The following is a 13,986-nucleotide window of genomic DNA, read 5'->3' on the forward strand; positions in this document are numbered from 1 at the left end:
GAGGTTGAATTTGTGGTGAGTGGTGGCCTTGGCTGGCGCGTTGAGCCACATCGTCTAACAGAATACCAGTCACGTTCTAACAGAATAACAGTTTCGTTTTTTTCATGGGTTGGGATTTTTCGCTGGATCCCTCCCGCCAATCAGGCCCCTAACGTTGTGTTAATTACAGATAACGTTATCATGTAAATGACCGAGACGGGTATTGTTCTATACAACATAATATTTTTGTACTATAGCATGAATTGATTGTGTGATGACTTTCTCCGGCGTTCCCATAAAACTGAGTAGTAGTGCCATGGTTTGCTTGCTAGCAAAGCTCTTCTCTTCGTTAAGGACTGGTGGATGTAAAGTATAACTATGCTTTACGGCGTGTCCTACAGTTGGCGGGGGATCAATGGAGACTGTACGGTACAGTATCCGTACGTTACGACTAACTAAGTTGACCTCGTTACTGGGTTAGCGCCAACGTTCCATTCCCTTACATATTACATAGCATCCAATGGCAAAAAGCAGGGACTCCCTGCATGTAATAGAACGATTCACTACCCGAACAGAGATCCCGAACGAACCGCAAGAAAAGAGAGGGGCCCGCGTGTATGCTCCATTTCAATCTGTCCGTCAGTTTCCCTGCTCGAGACGGTGGATCAGGGACAGGGCCTGACTGCATTCATCCACCAGACGCATTTTTGGGTCAGCAGCAAATCTGAAGATCTCGCAGATTATGCCCTTTGAGGCTCTAACCAATCGGCCATCGGCATAAAGCTGACTGTGATTGGCGAATGCAACAACCAGTCTCGAAGCTTCCTTTGTCCAATTCACCGCTCTTGTGCATGGAACTGGTGGGCAATCCTGCAGTGAGAGGAACTGCAGAACTCGAGGGAAAGGGATGGCCGTTCTCACCTGCACCTGATTGCCTTGTCTATATCCAGATGCAGAAGGTCGCTGCTTGCCACCATTACTCCTTGTTCTTACCAGATCTAGCCAGACAAAACCTAGACGAGCCACATCATCATGACAGTTGTACACTTGTGTGCACCACACCTATCCTGGCTTCCACAAATGGATGGGTACTGGTAGAGATCAATGCTTGAATCTATGTCAAAGAGGGCCAGGTCGCTGCTGCTCATACATCGGCCTTGATCTGTCCCTGTCCTGTTTCCCCCCTATGCAAGACCTCAAACCCGTGGCCTGAGTTTCAGACCCTGCCTTGATCTTTCCTCCCGTCGTGCCAAGCCAAAAAGACATTATTGGCGTCGAACGACGCAGGAAAAGAAAAGATGTTGAAGTTCTTTTGTTTTCCCCAAAACGCCAATGTCCGTTTCCTTGTATGCCGTGTCCCCATGGGGTATCGCAATGTCATAAACTTGGCCTCCTTGGCTTATGCAATGTCTTTGTTGAAAGACGCCGACCACCGTACCCGCCCGCTCTGACACTTTTTTGGTGATCACAGAAACTCCAAGACACAGTCACCCGAAGACAGGAGAAAGAGGAATAACCAAGAACTGGTGACCTATCCTTGCAAACCCAACGACGCCACAAGCGTTTACCATACAACCCAGATGGCCCAAGCGTGAGGCAAAAGTTAGGGATATAATTCTATCAGCCCACCCAGGTTTGTTGAGAACCGTACGCCAAAAATGCTTACCCATGCGATGCCCAAAAAAACGACGAAGGAAAGGGAAAAGGATGACGTCCGAGGACGAGCGAGATTATATCAACAGAGAGAAGTTGAATCTTCTGTGACATTGTGTCCCGCTTAGAACTTGAGGGGCTTGGGCTTCTCCCAGCTGAAGTTCTGGTTGGTGCCAAAGTGGCCGTTCTTGGCAGTCTGGAAGTAGATGGGCTTGGCCAAATCCAATTCCTTGACAATGACACCCGGCCGGAGGTCAAAGTTGTCCCGGATGATCTTGACAAGCTCGTCCGATGTCTTCTCAGAGGTGCCGTACGTCTCCACGAAGATCGAGAGGGGTTCGGCAACGCCGATGGCGTACGAAAGCTGGACAAGGGCCCGGCGGGCGAGACCAGCAGCGACGAGGGACTTGGCGATCCAGCGGCCGACATACGCAGCCGACCGATCGACCTTGGAGAAGTCCTTGCCAGAGAAGGCACCGCCACCGTGAGCGCCCCAGCCACCATAGGTGTCGACAATGATCTTGCGTCCGGTCAAACCAGCATCGCCCTGGGGGCCACCGATGATGAAAAGGCCCGAAGGTTGAATCTATGGCTGTTAGTACTAGAAGTCATGCCTCTCATCTCGTTTGCCGACTTACGTGGTAGACAGTGCGATCATCAAGGTACTTGGCGGGGATGGTGGTCTTGATGATCTTCTCAAGAATTTCCTTGCGCAACTTCTCGGTGGTAATCTCCGGGCTGTGCTGGGCAGAGACGACGACGGTATCGACACGGAGAGGCACAACGGCGCCATTGTCGTGCTTGTACTCAATGGTGACTTGGGTCTTGGTGTCGGGGCGGAGCCAAGGCAGGGTGCCGTCACGGCGAGCAGCCGCCATGGCCGCATTAAGCTTGTGAGCGAAGAGCAGGGTCAGGGGAAAGAGTTCAGGCGTCTCGTCGGTGGCGTATCCGAACATGATACCCTGATCACCGGCGCCAAGGTTCTCTAGGCGATCATCCAGGTGAAGACCCTGTGCAATATCGGGAGACTGCTCCTCGATGGCAACCAGCAGGTTGAGAGTCTTGTAGTCAAACCCCTTGGATGAATCGTCATAGCCAATGTCCTTGATGGCATTGCGAACAATCTTCTGGTAGTCCAACTTGGCCTTGGTGGTAATCTCACCAAAGACCATGACCATGCCGGTCTTGGTGGCCGTCTCGCAAGCGACCTTGGAGAGGGGATCCTCGGCCAGGCAGGCATCGAGGATAGCATCCGAGACCTGATCAGCGATCTTGTCCGGGTGGCCCTCGCCGACGGACTCGGACTGACAAAGAAAGTTAGCACCGAAAAAAAGCGGCTTAACGAGCTGGTAACTTACGGTGAAGAGGAAGGTACCCTCGTTGTGGTGCCTCCGCCCGCTCACCCCGTTCGTTCCGTTGGTGCCGTTGACGCCGTTAGCAGCCATTATGCTCTATTGGGAAACGAGAACTGAATACTCGGGTTAGCGGTCGCGTTTCAAAAGTTCGTTTGAAAAGTCCGAGATCGAGATACGAGGGGTAAGTGGGGGCTGCGGAAGCGATGTGCCGATAGAGAAGGATTTGAGGGGACGTCTTGACAGTGGGTGATTGAGCCCTGGGATTGAGGCCCTGGGATCTGAGCCCTGCATTGTATCGACACTGGAACTGCCCTTCCTCCAGGACAGGTAGCTTCTAGGAGGCAGTCGGACTGGGTATCGTGAATAAGGAAAGGCGGTGGCAGAACAAGACAGACAACAGGTAGCGGTGTCATGAACTTCCGAGACAATACAAGATGGATGTCGAGACTCACCTTTGCTAAAAAAGAACCTGAAAAACAGAAAAGCAAACACAATGGGCAAGGCGGGGGAGGAGGCCTGAAAGGACGTAATGTATGGCAGGTGTTGCGCTTGAAGAAACAGGAAGAAGTAAGAGTCTCTTGGGGGAGGCGCGAGTATTTGAGCAATTCCGGGTCGTTTCCTGAAGAAGAATGGCCGACTGTCGGTCTTTTTTTCACCGCAGGATGGGAGATGCGAAAGGCGGGGTACCTGGGCACCAAGAATAAGACGGTGGGACAAATTATTTTAGAAAGGGCGACGAACCACGCCGGTTGGAAAGACGCACCGCAGGCTGAGACTTTACCTTAGGTATAATATCTGGATGGAATTGTCTCCAGGAAGCATGAGAAATATGTCCATTCGTCAAGATTCCTTATCGAGAGTTGAATCTTGCCTCTTTTCCTAAAATCTGGACTATATCGGCTCAGCAAGTCAAGGCCGTATTTTGTACCGGCGCATGGTTCCAGCTGCCGGTCGGGTAGCCAGTACTTCGGCCTGTCTGTTTTCGACAGATTGCGCCATTGCTTGCCCCTCCGAACCATGTCCCCTCATGGCAGGCACGCCATTGGAGGGTCAAGCTTCACCACCCCACAGCGGGGCAGACTCCAGAAAAAGCGCTAGAAATCTGGAATCCGATTCTTCGGCAAACTTGTTGAACGCCAAGTTCGACCAGGCTTGCGCATGTGCGAAAGGGACTGGGCTGTAAGGATCTCAGGGCAAAATATCTGGCAGCGGGGTCTCATCTCTGGAAGCTGCCCAACTTGCCTGGATAACGCCCAAGGCAATATCTTATCTGCTGGATGCTGCCCGCGGGAGTATTCTGTGTGACGGTTTCAGCGACTTCCACCGACTTCCACGAGCGGCTGCGAGATATCCCGGGCTTCTCACGTAGAGTTTCGTCGCGACTAACTCGAAAGAGCAGCCCGGCCCCCAAAGGGGTCTCAAACACGCTCAGCTCAAGCGGAATTACCGTTGCAGCGAGAATTACCGAAAATGAGCAAATACGGGGTCATGGTGATGGGTCCCGCGGGGGCGGGCAAGGTATGATGGCTTCCAGTTATCGACTACGGCCAAGGGGACGGGTTGAACGATACTAATTGCGCATACTGCAGTCCACCTTTTGCGCAAATCTCATTACCCATCTCCAGCTGAACCGACGTTCCGCGTTCTACGTGAATCTCGACCCGGCCGCCGAGCACTTCGAGCACCAGCCCGACCTGGATATCAAGGACCTGATATCGCTCGAGGATGTAATGGACGAATTGAAACTCGGACCCAACGGGGGTTTGATCTACTGCTTCGAATTCCTCATGGAAAACCTCGACTTCCTCTCGGAGGCACTCGACTCGCTGACCGAGGAATACCTCATCATCTTCGACATGCCTGGCCAGATCGAGCTCTACACACATATTCCCATCCTGCCGACACTAGTAAAGTTCCTCACACAACCTGGCGCACTTGATATCAGGTTATGCGCGGCATATCTGCTCGAGGCAACATTCGTGATAGACCGAGCAAAGTACTTTGCCGGTACGCTCAGCGCGATGAGTGCTATGATCATGCTGGAGGTGCCCCACCTTAATATTCTGAGCAAGATGGATCTGGTCAAGGACCAGATCCGTAAGAAAGATCTTAAGCGCTTCATCACACCAGATACGACGTTGCTTGACGACGATCCGGGAGCCGCGGCGCGTAAGAAGGCCGGCGTCACCATTGACGTGCATAACGCCGACCCAAAGGACAAGGATGCGCTTATGTCTGGGACATCGTTTCAGCGCCTCAATACAGCTGTTGCAAACCTGATTGAGAGCTTTAGCATGGTCAGTTACCTCAAGCTTGATAGCTTCAACGAGGATAGCATCGGGGCGATCCTCAGCTATATCGATGACTGCATCCAGTACCACGAAGCGCAGGAGCCGAGGGAACCGCCGGAGGAGGAGTTGGAGCCTGAGGAATAAACAACTGTGTTCTGGATGAGTAAAGCCACACCATATACGGCTTTACTTGGTTATTCGGTGTCCCGATATGGTCTGGTTTGTTGGGCTTGAGGCGCTCCTTGGGAACGTGGCCTTGGCTGGTCTCTGTATCATGATGCATAGCGACGGCGTCTGGTGGTAAAAATGGTTGGTTTGGTTCTGACAGGATATTCCCTCCAACTTTGCTCGGCAATAAAAACAGATAGAACCTGGTATACCAGCCCAGGTGCATTCCAACTACCATCCCATAATGGAAACCTTCCGAAAAGATTCCGGCCATGAACTCCGTAACGTCCCTGTGTCCATTCTAAGCAGAATCCAACCCAACCCATCACCATCCCGCTCCAGACCGACCGCCACCACTCCTCCCTTGATATCGATAACCCTGCTGTTGTTGTTGCTGCTCTGCCTGAGCACGCTCGTACTCCCTAATCCAAACATTCACCACCCCGGACACGAACCCGACCAGCTTACTCCCAATGACAACGGCGTCCTGGATGGTCCGGCCCACGCCGCGCTGCCAGACCGCCGAGGCGACCAGACCCACGACGGCCCAAAAGACGAGGCGCAGGGCGAGGCGCGTCCAGAAGAGCATGATGCGGCGCACGAGGCTGAGCACCTGCAGCACGACGACGGCCAGCACCAGCACCAGGACCACGCCGATCGCGTTGGGCGCCGTCGCGAGCAGCGCCGCCAGCCGGTCCAGCGCGTCCGCCACCATCGGGTATGTCATGGCCGCCGTCGTGGAGAGCAGGGCGACGCTCTGTTGCGCGAGCCGGCTCAGCGGCGACGACGGGTGCAGCAGCTTCGTCTGCCACGCGCGGAGGGAAGCGAGCGTCTCTTGTGGAAGTACGTCTGGTTTTATGTATCCCCGTTTTGTTAGTGGGATGGGACTGGCAGATTTGAGGTTGCGGGATGGAGAGCTTCAGGTTCGGTTTGGCCAGGAGATAGGTAGGTAGGCGTACCTTCTAGAAAATCTAATGTCCAGTGTACTAGTAGATCCATCGCTTCAGGTAGATGTTTCGAAAGCGCTAAGCGACGATGTGGGCGCGAATGTTTTCATGGGCCAGGTCAATGTGGGGTGGCGCGACTTGGAAAGATTGTGAGACAGTGAGACACGTTCAATAATTGCCAGTGGCCGTTGAGGTGTCCACTTGGCAGTTTGACGACGGCAACACAAGGCCCGACAGTCCTGGACCCTTGGGCTGCAATGCTGGTAAGTTGCTATAGATTATGAGATATCACTTGCTTTATTTTTCTTTCAATATTTTCCGTTTCTCAACCCGATCTCCGTTTGCAGCTGTCAGATTAGGATCTCTGCGCACTCTGAGGCTTCTTATGCAGGCGGTGAATTAAGTATGTCGATGCGATTTTTGGGGAACTTGAACTCCAGCAGCACGCGACATCAGATGGCACAGAAACTTCCTGCTTAAGCTGTCATCGCAAAGCTAGCGCTGCCATTTATTCGCGACTGTACCTGTACATGCATATTCAATGCCGATGTAGGGTGGTCTTGCCATATAGAAAGCCCGCAGGCCCCAGAATTGACCCAACCACCCTCCGGGAGCCCGATGATGGTACGGAATAACCTACCATGCCCAACCAGCAGGTCTCAGTATCTAGGCCGACGCTCAAGTCGCCCGTGATACAGATCGCACCCGCGACAACCGAGACAGTCCGCCCAATTCAGGACCTTCTCAGCTCAGCCTTCACCGCTTCAACAGACCGGAGCGCCCGCTCTGTTCCTCTTTGAAACTTCCATCCCTTCGTTTGCAAAATTGCCCTGACGACTCTTTGTGTCCGTCTGCAATGCTGCGGAGTTGATCTCCCGGCGGTTTGAACGTCTCATTGGGTCTTATCCGCCTTCTTGCCCTTGCGTGCCCGGAACTTTTCAATCTCGATCTCGACAGCCTTATCGACGCGCTTCTTCAGCTCGGGACGGTATCCAGCCATGAATAAGAGCTCAAGCCAGACGAACAGCGGGGCCAGGAAGATGGCCTGAAACAAGTTGTCCAGCAACGCGGGAGCCCTACCCTCGAACTTGCCGTGGCCGACAAACTGCAGCAGCCAGCACACAACGTGAACTGCTATCGCGATCCGTGTAGTGCCGGCCGGGTCCAGCAGGCGCAGATAATTGGTGCCAGCTGCTGCACCAAGACAAATGAGAGCCAGAGCCCCTCCTGCAACAGGCTCAAGGAGAAGATATAGGCCGCCCCATGTCAGGGCCGCAAACGTCCCCAGGTTAGGCTCAAGGTAGGGTATCTGGAGCCACGGAGGAAGTTCGAAGAAGGGGCCATAATTGGAAGCCTTTTTCATGAGTTAGGGCACGGCATTCGTATCGTAGAATGGCTTGGGCGAGGGACGAAATCGCTTACGATCTCAAAGAATGAAAATAAGATTAATGGCACGCAAACAATGTGAATGATCACGTTTACATTGTTGTGGTGATAAGCGCCATACTGCCCGGAGAATGAGTGTGTTAGCCCTTGTTTTAGACGCCGGAGATCATGAGATGTAAGAGCCTTGGAACGTAATCAAACCGGACAGAAATTGTGGTATGCTTACGAAAGTGAGTTGCTTCTCCAAGTTGAGGGACATGCTGAGAGCTAAGAGAATTTTGAAGAGCCGAGGAATGGTTTGGTGAATGCGCGGGGTTCTGGAGTCGCGTGATCACGATCAAAAGACACGGTGATGATAATACCGGTCCAGAGAAAGATACGTGTAGGAAATCAAGATGATGACAGAGTCAATTCAAAAACAGTCAACGACACATGACAACTCGGACATAAAAATGGTTCGATGGTGTCTGTTAAATGTGTCGGTCGTGTTGGTCAAGTGTGAGGGTGAGATCGGGTAAGGTAGCAATCCGGGCATCCATCAGGTGAGTTGGCCCCCTGGCCACGCCAAAACTTTTTGTAGTGTACCTCGGATAGCGGAGCCACTAGGAGCAAAGCCCATGCTCATTCCCCATGGGGCCGAAGCACGACAACAATGATTTGAGCTCGGCGACGCCAGCCTCATAGGGCTAGATTGCAAAGTCTGGAAAAGATCCCGCAGGCCATTTCGTTACGTACCTGTGTGTAGTGTAAAGTTCGGGATAGCAAAAGCTTGTTTGTGATGACGCACGCGGAATCTCTACCGGCTTTGGAGACATGTAAAGGGAACAAAGCAGGAAGATTTGTCGATAAAGCCTCCGGTCTACAAGTACGGGTGTCTTACGCATGATACAACTCTTGATGCAATGGCATGAGAGCCGCAGTCTTCTACAGTACGCTATAGTGTGAATACCTGGAGAACCACAATTCGCACCTCGAGGGCCTGCAGCAAGAGCGGTGCCAAGACTGACTAGGGAGAAGATCAGAAGACAACGGTTCCTGCAGCTTGAGCACTGACCATAGCTTAATCAAGCCGCCAACAACTTGAAGTGTATGGCGATTTCCAGCCTGTTCCCCCGTCCTGGCTGTTTTGACTCTTGGGTTGCTCTAGCGAACTCCAAGACGGTGGCGCGCATTACCACCCACTTCCGTCCTCGACCTTCGGTGTCCTTCATATTCCATCCGTCGATCGAGGCGAGGCAAACGACGCCCTGCTGTGTTTGCTGTCCGGTATTCAAGGTTAATCGAGTCTCGTTTCGCCGGCTCCGTCTCCGCCTCCGCAGGCTCGTGCCATCACAGCACTCGATAGGCATTCCTGTGAACGCCGTCACAGCGACTAGTCGAGCGTCTTATTCCGACAACATGTTCTTCCTCCACAACCTCGAGCGGCGCGTCACGCTGCACCCGTCATACTTTGGGCGAAATATGCATGAACTGGTCACAACGAAACTCGTCAAGGATGTCGAGGGAACGTGCGCGGGCGACTACTACATTATTGCCATCATGGACACATTTGACGTATCCGAAGGCCGTATCCTTCCCGGAAGCGGCCTGGCCGAGTTCACGGTCGGCTACCGAGCCGTTGTGTGGCGGCCATTCAAAGGCGAAGTAGTGAGTGAAGCCCGTTTCGGCGGCGCGGCATTCTCCCGGTTCACGTCTGCTGACATCGCCAGGTTGATGCCATTGTCGATACAGTCAACCAGCACGGATTTTTTGCAAAGGCAGGGCCACTGAGCTTGTTCGTTTCGTCTCATGTACGCTCCTCGCGCCCACTTCCTCGCCGTCGCTGCGATTACAGAATGGCTGACGCCTTTCATAGTTGATGCCTGATGAGATTCAATGGGACCCGACGGCTGCTCCGCCCCAGTTCACCAACAACGCCGACTGGGTGATTGAGCAGGGCACTCATATTCGAGCCAAGATCATTGGTCTGAGAACCGAGGTCGGCGAAATGTGGGCTATTGGCAGCATCAACGGCGATTTCCTGGGGTATGCACAGACTCTAAATGCACCAAAACCACGGTGTTGCTACGTTACAATACTGACGATATTTGCACGTATAGTTGTTTACAGGCGTAGTATCCTGATCACACCGTCGGGCAAACAGATTGTAGCTGCGCGCCAACCTGTCCCGCCGCCAGACTCGAATAGTCTAGGCCGTTGGTATCGGGCCATTTACCCGTGTCCCTGCCTTTCTCGCAAGCGATTCCCTTGTTGGAATATTTCGCATGGTGCAGGTCATGCATGACACGATACTTCTTTACACGGCGGAAGTTTATCCATCTGGCAATTCCCAGAGCAATAGACTCGGGGAGGAGTAAGTTGTGCCCAGCAGCCAGCGAGGAACTCACGCCGAAGGGGGCCAAGTGCGGGTATTTGTTAATTACCGAACCGTCGGCTGTCGCTTGGCCTCTGAGGCGACCTCCGATGGCTTTTTTAGTCTCAGTGGATCAGAAGCCACAGCTGTCTGTCCATCAGGGCAGGCCTGAAACGGGTTATTGCTGGGGGTTGGCGGGATAATCTAAGCTGGCTTTGCGTCAAGATATACCCTAGTTAGGCAGGTTCACCCCCTTACCACCCGGAAACGTCAGTGGACAGTCCTAAGATCCTCTCAACCACCTTTGGCGAGCTATGGGATTCGGCGTTAAACTTGATACCGTCTGGTTCAAACTTGACACTTGAGCAAACTCTAGCCGTTTGTTTTGGTTTTTGGCCCGCAGTCATCACGCTGTCCTTCGCTATCTCTTCTGAAAGCAATTCTGTCTATTGGAAGTGGTACACCAGATTGTATATAGCGTTGATGACCATGAGAAGAAACCTTCCTCGCAGTCTGTCCTTGGGCGCTGGTCGGGCACCGGTCTATTCAGTTCCTGACGAAGACATTCGTAGTCTCATCTGTCCTTTCCCATGGGCAAGGTTATACCTTGCACGGATGGTAGCATAGAAGACAGGTTCGCAGAGGGCCCTATCAAGGCAAGGAATAAGGGATGGACCCTTGCCTTGCAGTCCAAACGCAAATCAAGACCGGCAGGCTGACGCCCCCGTTTCAAGCAACTATCTTAGCCCATAACACACCTCCTCCGCTTCATGACCTCAAAGGATTCGGTAGACTAGCTTGGAGTCGTAAGACAGTGTATGGCCATTGACCATAACCTGCCCTGAGTGATTGATTCGTTGCAGCTTGGATGTCCAGTTAAGAGGGGAAGGATTGAGCTGGTCATTACATTGTGTGTTTGAGCTGGTAATGGTGTGGGACTATACTATACTAAGGTAACTGGCATGTCTTTGCCGCCTAGGCCACTCAAGTGTTATATAAGTATGTCTTCATTTAACGGATACTAGGGAGGATCAAGACTGCTAGGATACGATCAGGCTATCAGCGCCTACGATCCTCTCATGGAGACTATGGTACGGTCTGCAGTCATCAATGATCCTTTGCATTTTACCGTTCCACCATACCAACTCGATGTCCAAGGCTTGATATACTGTCTGACCTGCCAATCTTGGACTTCGACGACCAGGGCAAAGAACCTCAGGTAATTGACCACTGGCACATGTTGTTCCCTGGGGATGCCTTGAAGCCCTGGACCACAGTGACCACCTTGGGCGGGAGTTCTGTTAAGAGGGGTAGTAGAGAGGATCGTTGTTGCATACAAAAATCTGGCTGTACTAACAGATGTCGTACCTTTCGAAGTACCGTAGCTACATGCTGATGACGGAATCGAGCACCTGCCTGGTAGGCACCTGCGTGCATGTTGTCTTGCGCAGATTCTTACGGGAGGAAAGAGTTCCACGACCTGAGGAGTAACACAACTTCTGCAGCTGCAGCCCAGTGTGACGCCCGGCTCGGGGACAGATTACCATAAAAACTCCTGTTTCTGAGCGAGACGTTTACAGCACCATACTGGTCCTAAAATCCCCTTCATGTCTAACGCTGAAATGTAAGTTATCGGAGCAAACTTGAAGAAGGGTACAGAATCCGAAGCACTCGGTATCGCACGCAAGAGCGACGAGATCCTCAAACGCATGCCCAGTTCCCCGGTTACGAGCGAACATGGGAAGGCGCCATGGAGAGGACGGGACCAACGAACCACAATGTGCACAGAGAAATAAATGCCCAGCCTTGCTCACCGCTAGGCAGGAATGTAAACTTGATCAAGTATTGTTGCGCGGTCAGGAGCATACGCTCCTACGCTGCTGCACCCTGGCTCTCTGCCTCTTGCTACGCCTCTCTCTCTCTTCCCCTTCCTCTCTTTCTTTCACTCTGTCCCCTCTCCCGGCCCCTCTCATTCTCTCGAAAGGGGAATCTCTTGCAGTCGCACACGTCTTGTTGAACGAAAGTCAGGGAAGCCACATGCGTCTGGCAACATCAACCCCCACATCACACCAGTCAGAGCACATAACCCGAGACATCTGCTTCCGTCATCCAAACGAAACCCTGCGCCCCCCACCCTCCATGTCTCTCTCCCATGCTCCGTCCGGGCCCCATGCCGTAGCTTGCATCCAATACACCAAGGTATGCTGGGCACGAACCCCGGGTTATCAGATTTCTCGAAAGACGCTGTTCTGTGAGTGATAGGAAAAGAGGTTGTCGACGACTAAGACGTCTTCATCGCTATCCTGCAGTGCAATGCACCGTCGAGTTTCTGCACAGGTTGCAGGTCGCGCACGCCGAAGCACGGCGGAGGGATTCCTGCTTACTGCCTGTCCATGGCTGTCCGTCGTACAGCACGGATTCGCAAAGGAAAGTACCACCGTACACATAAGGTGTTGCCGGGGGTTCGTTTTCGAAGCTGCATCATCTTCCAAGTACGAAGCAATTACTCCGTGCCCCAGCGGCCCAGCCTCGTTTATCGGGCTGCACTAGATGTGAGCATGGGTGTGGACCCTGGATCCCTGGCAATGTTACCTGAATCCACAATACTCCGTACTCTGGACCCATGCCGCTGTCACGGAAGATCAGTACGTACTGGTACTGTACTGTACACGTGTATGATCGGCTTCTTGCTCATCGTACCATCTTTCTTTTTTCTGTGCTTATTTTTTCGATCGTTTCCTTTGTTCCCTTGGTTCGCCTTTTCTTTCTTTTCCTACACTCTTGCTATGTATTACCACCAACGGCGGCACTTGTCAGTCAGCCCTTCGTACACACCGCCCGTTGCTGCTACCGACTGAATGGCTTCGGACCGGCCCTGATTGAGCGGTGGAGGCAAAGCAAAGCATCAGCACGCATGCAAACCACTGCATGCGTGTAGAAGAAGAAGCAAGAGGCGGAAAAAAACGAGAAGAGAAGAAAAAGAAAAGAGCTTCAGGAAGACGCTAGTTGATACGGTCCGGCCACAGGACGCCAAACATCAGCTGTCTACGGATGTGCACTACTATCTATGCATGCAGCGTAGCCAACGTTATGTATGTACTCATAACGGGAGATGTGTGAGGGTGTCTCCTGGAAGCTGGGAGATTCCCGAGGCGGCTATGCGCCAGGCCCGGTCCGCTTGAGCATGCTTCCAGGCCAGGAGGTGGGGGAAGAGAAGGAAACTAGGACAGAACAATTGGCCCTCTCACCCTCGGGACATGATAGTCACCCCGAATACCTCGATGGTGTACAATGTCCCCCTGGTTTGTTCGTTAGCGTGGTACATACAGTGGATCTGAACAAGGGTAACAAGCCAATCAATTCAGTTGCAGAGAACCTAAGGTAGCGAGAGACAGCAAGTTACGTACAGAAACCTAAGATCCCATACAATCTGGATGAGCAGAAGAGTCTAAATTAGTACCCAGTGTACCTCCTTCGTTCTAAATCACGGCTTCTAGCCGACGGAGGCATCGAACGGACCAGCTTCTTTACGAAGGTGGTATTGGTTTGACACGCGAATCATTGATTTAAAGCCCTCGGCAATAGCTGTTTTGGGGCCCTGTTGATTCGAGTGATTTTTGTAACGTTGAAAATATAAGAGGAATGGTCGGCTAGAAAGGTTGAAGAAAGAGGAAAAGTTGAAGCCAGGGTGGAAGCCAGGGTGGAAGCCAGGGTGGAAGCTCGGGTGGAAAAGTCGAAGGTTATGTAAGCCCAGAAATGGGGTAGCTTGCAGATGCGCGTGGTTCGATTGGTCAGGGCCCTGTGCATCTCTGGGCTGTGGTTGGTTAGAAAAAGCGGGGTTGGTTCCGAACTAA

The 13,986-nt window shown here is 52.6% G+C and overlaps 6 protein-coding genes across 6 annotated transcripts; 2 read left to right on the forward strand and 4 right to left on the reverse strand.

Moving 5' to 3' along the window:
- Positions 1-1,756: 1,756 nt before the first annotated feature.
- On the reverse strand, positions 1,757-3,077 carry N656DRAFT_699393 (methionine adenosyltransferase ETH-1; the record flags this gene model as incomplete). The annotated part of the gene is made up of 3 exons (XM_064810786.1): positions 1,757-2,218; positions 2,271-2,936; positions 2,991-3,077. The coding sequence occupies 3 exons, from the start codon at positions 3,075-3,077 to the stop codon at positions 1,757-1,759; spliced, it is 1,215 nt and encodes a 404-aa protein (XP_064674852.1).
- Positions 3,078-4,457: 1,380 nt separating this feature from the next.
- On the forward strand, positions 4,458-5,422 carry N656DRAFT_764534 (putative transcription factor; the record flags this gene model as incomplete). The annotated part of the gene is made up of 2 exons (XM_064813337.1): positions 4,458-4,505; positions 4,577-5,422. 2 exons carry the CDS (start codon positions 4,458-4,460, stop codon positions 5,420-5,422), a joined length of 894 nt encoding a protein of 297 aa, XP_064674853.1.
- A 349-nt stretch (positions 5,423-5,771) lies between these two features.
- Positions 5,772-6,445, reverse strand: N656DRAFT_793784 (uncharacterized protein; the record flags this gene model as incomplete). Its single annotated transcript, XM_064817203.1, has 2 exons — positions 5,772-6,295; positions 6,406-6,445. 2 exons carry the CDS (start codon positions 6,443-6,445, stop codon positions 5,772-5,774), a joined length of 564 nt encoding a protein of 187 aa, XP_064674854.1.
- Positions 6,446-7,285: 840 nt separating this feature from the next.
- On the reverse strand, positions 7,286-8,038 carry N656DRAFT_700299 (DUF962-domain-containing protein; the record flags this gene model as incomplete). The annotated part of the gene is made up of 3 exons (XM_064810857.1): positions 7,286-7,747; positions 7,816-7,899; positions 8,006-8,038. The coding sequence occupies 3 exons, from the start codon at positions 8,036-8,038 to the stop codon at positions 7,286-7,288; spliced, it is 579 nt and encodes a 192-aa protein (XP_064674855.1).
- Positions 8,039-9,177: 1,139 nt separating this feature from the next.
- On the forward strand, positions 9,178-9,894 carry N656DRAFT_793786 (uncharacterized protein; the record flags this gene model as incomplete). The annotated part of the gene is made up of 4 exons (XM_064817204.1): positions 9,178-9,426; positions 9,489-9,569; positions 9,635-9,804; positions 9,879-9,894. The coding sequence occupies 4 exons, from the start codon at positions 9,178-9,180 to the stop codon at positions 9,892-9,894; spliced, it is 516 nt and encodes a 171-aa protein (XP_064674856.1).
- Positions 9,895-12,253: 2,359 nt separating this feature from the next.
- N656DRAFT_25788 (uncharacterized protein) lies at positions 12,254-13,153 on the reverse strand. Its single transcript, XM_064809026.1, has 4 exons — positions 12,988-13,153; positions 12,833-12,916; positions 12,725-12,747; positions 12,254-12,673 (listed from the first exon to the last, which is right to left on the reverse strand). The coding sequence occupies exons 1-4, from the start codon at positions 13,060-13,062 to the stop codon at positions 12,358-12,360; spliced, it is 498 nt and encodes a 165-aa protein (XP_064674857.1). The 5' UTR covers positions 13,063-13,153; the 3' UTR covers positions 12,254-12,357.
- Positions 13,154-13,986: the final 833 nt, after the last annotated feature.

This window comes from Canariomyces notabilis, assembly GCF_033297395.1.
Source record: "Canariomyces notabilis strain CBS 508.74 unplaced genomic scaffold N656scaffold_1, whole genome shotgun sequence".
NCBI lineage: Eukaryota > Fungi > Ascomycota > Sordariomycetes > Sordariales > Chaetomiaceae > Canariomyces > Canariomyces notabilis.

What these genes read in the sequence shown, in the direction of transcription:
- N656DRAFT_25788 (XM_064809026.1), bottom strand. Translation starts at nt 13,062, where the DNA reads ATGCAGTGGTTTGCATGCGTGCTGATGCTTTGCTTTGCCTCCACCGCT. An exon ending in GGCCGGTCCGAAGCCATTCA is followed by an intron (nt 12,917 to 12,987) that starts GTCGGTAGCAGC and finishes GGTAATACATAG; the next exon opens with CAAGAGTGTAGGAAAAGAAA. An exon ending in ACGGAGTATTGTGGATTCAG is followed by an intron (nt 12,674 to 12,724) that starts GTAACATTGCCA and finishes CATCTAGTGCAG; the next exon opens with CCCGATAAACGAGGCTGGGC.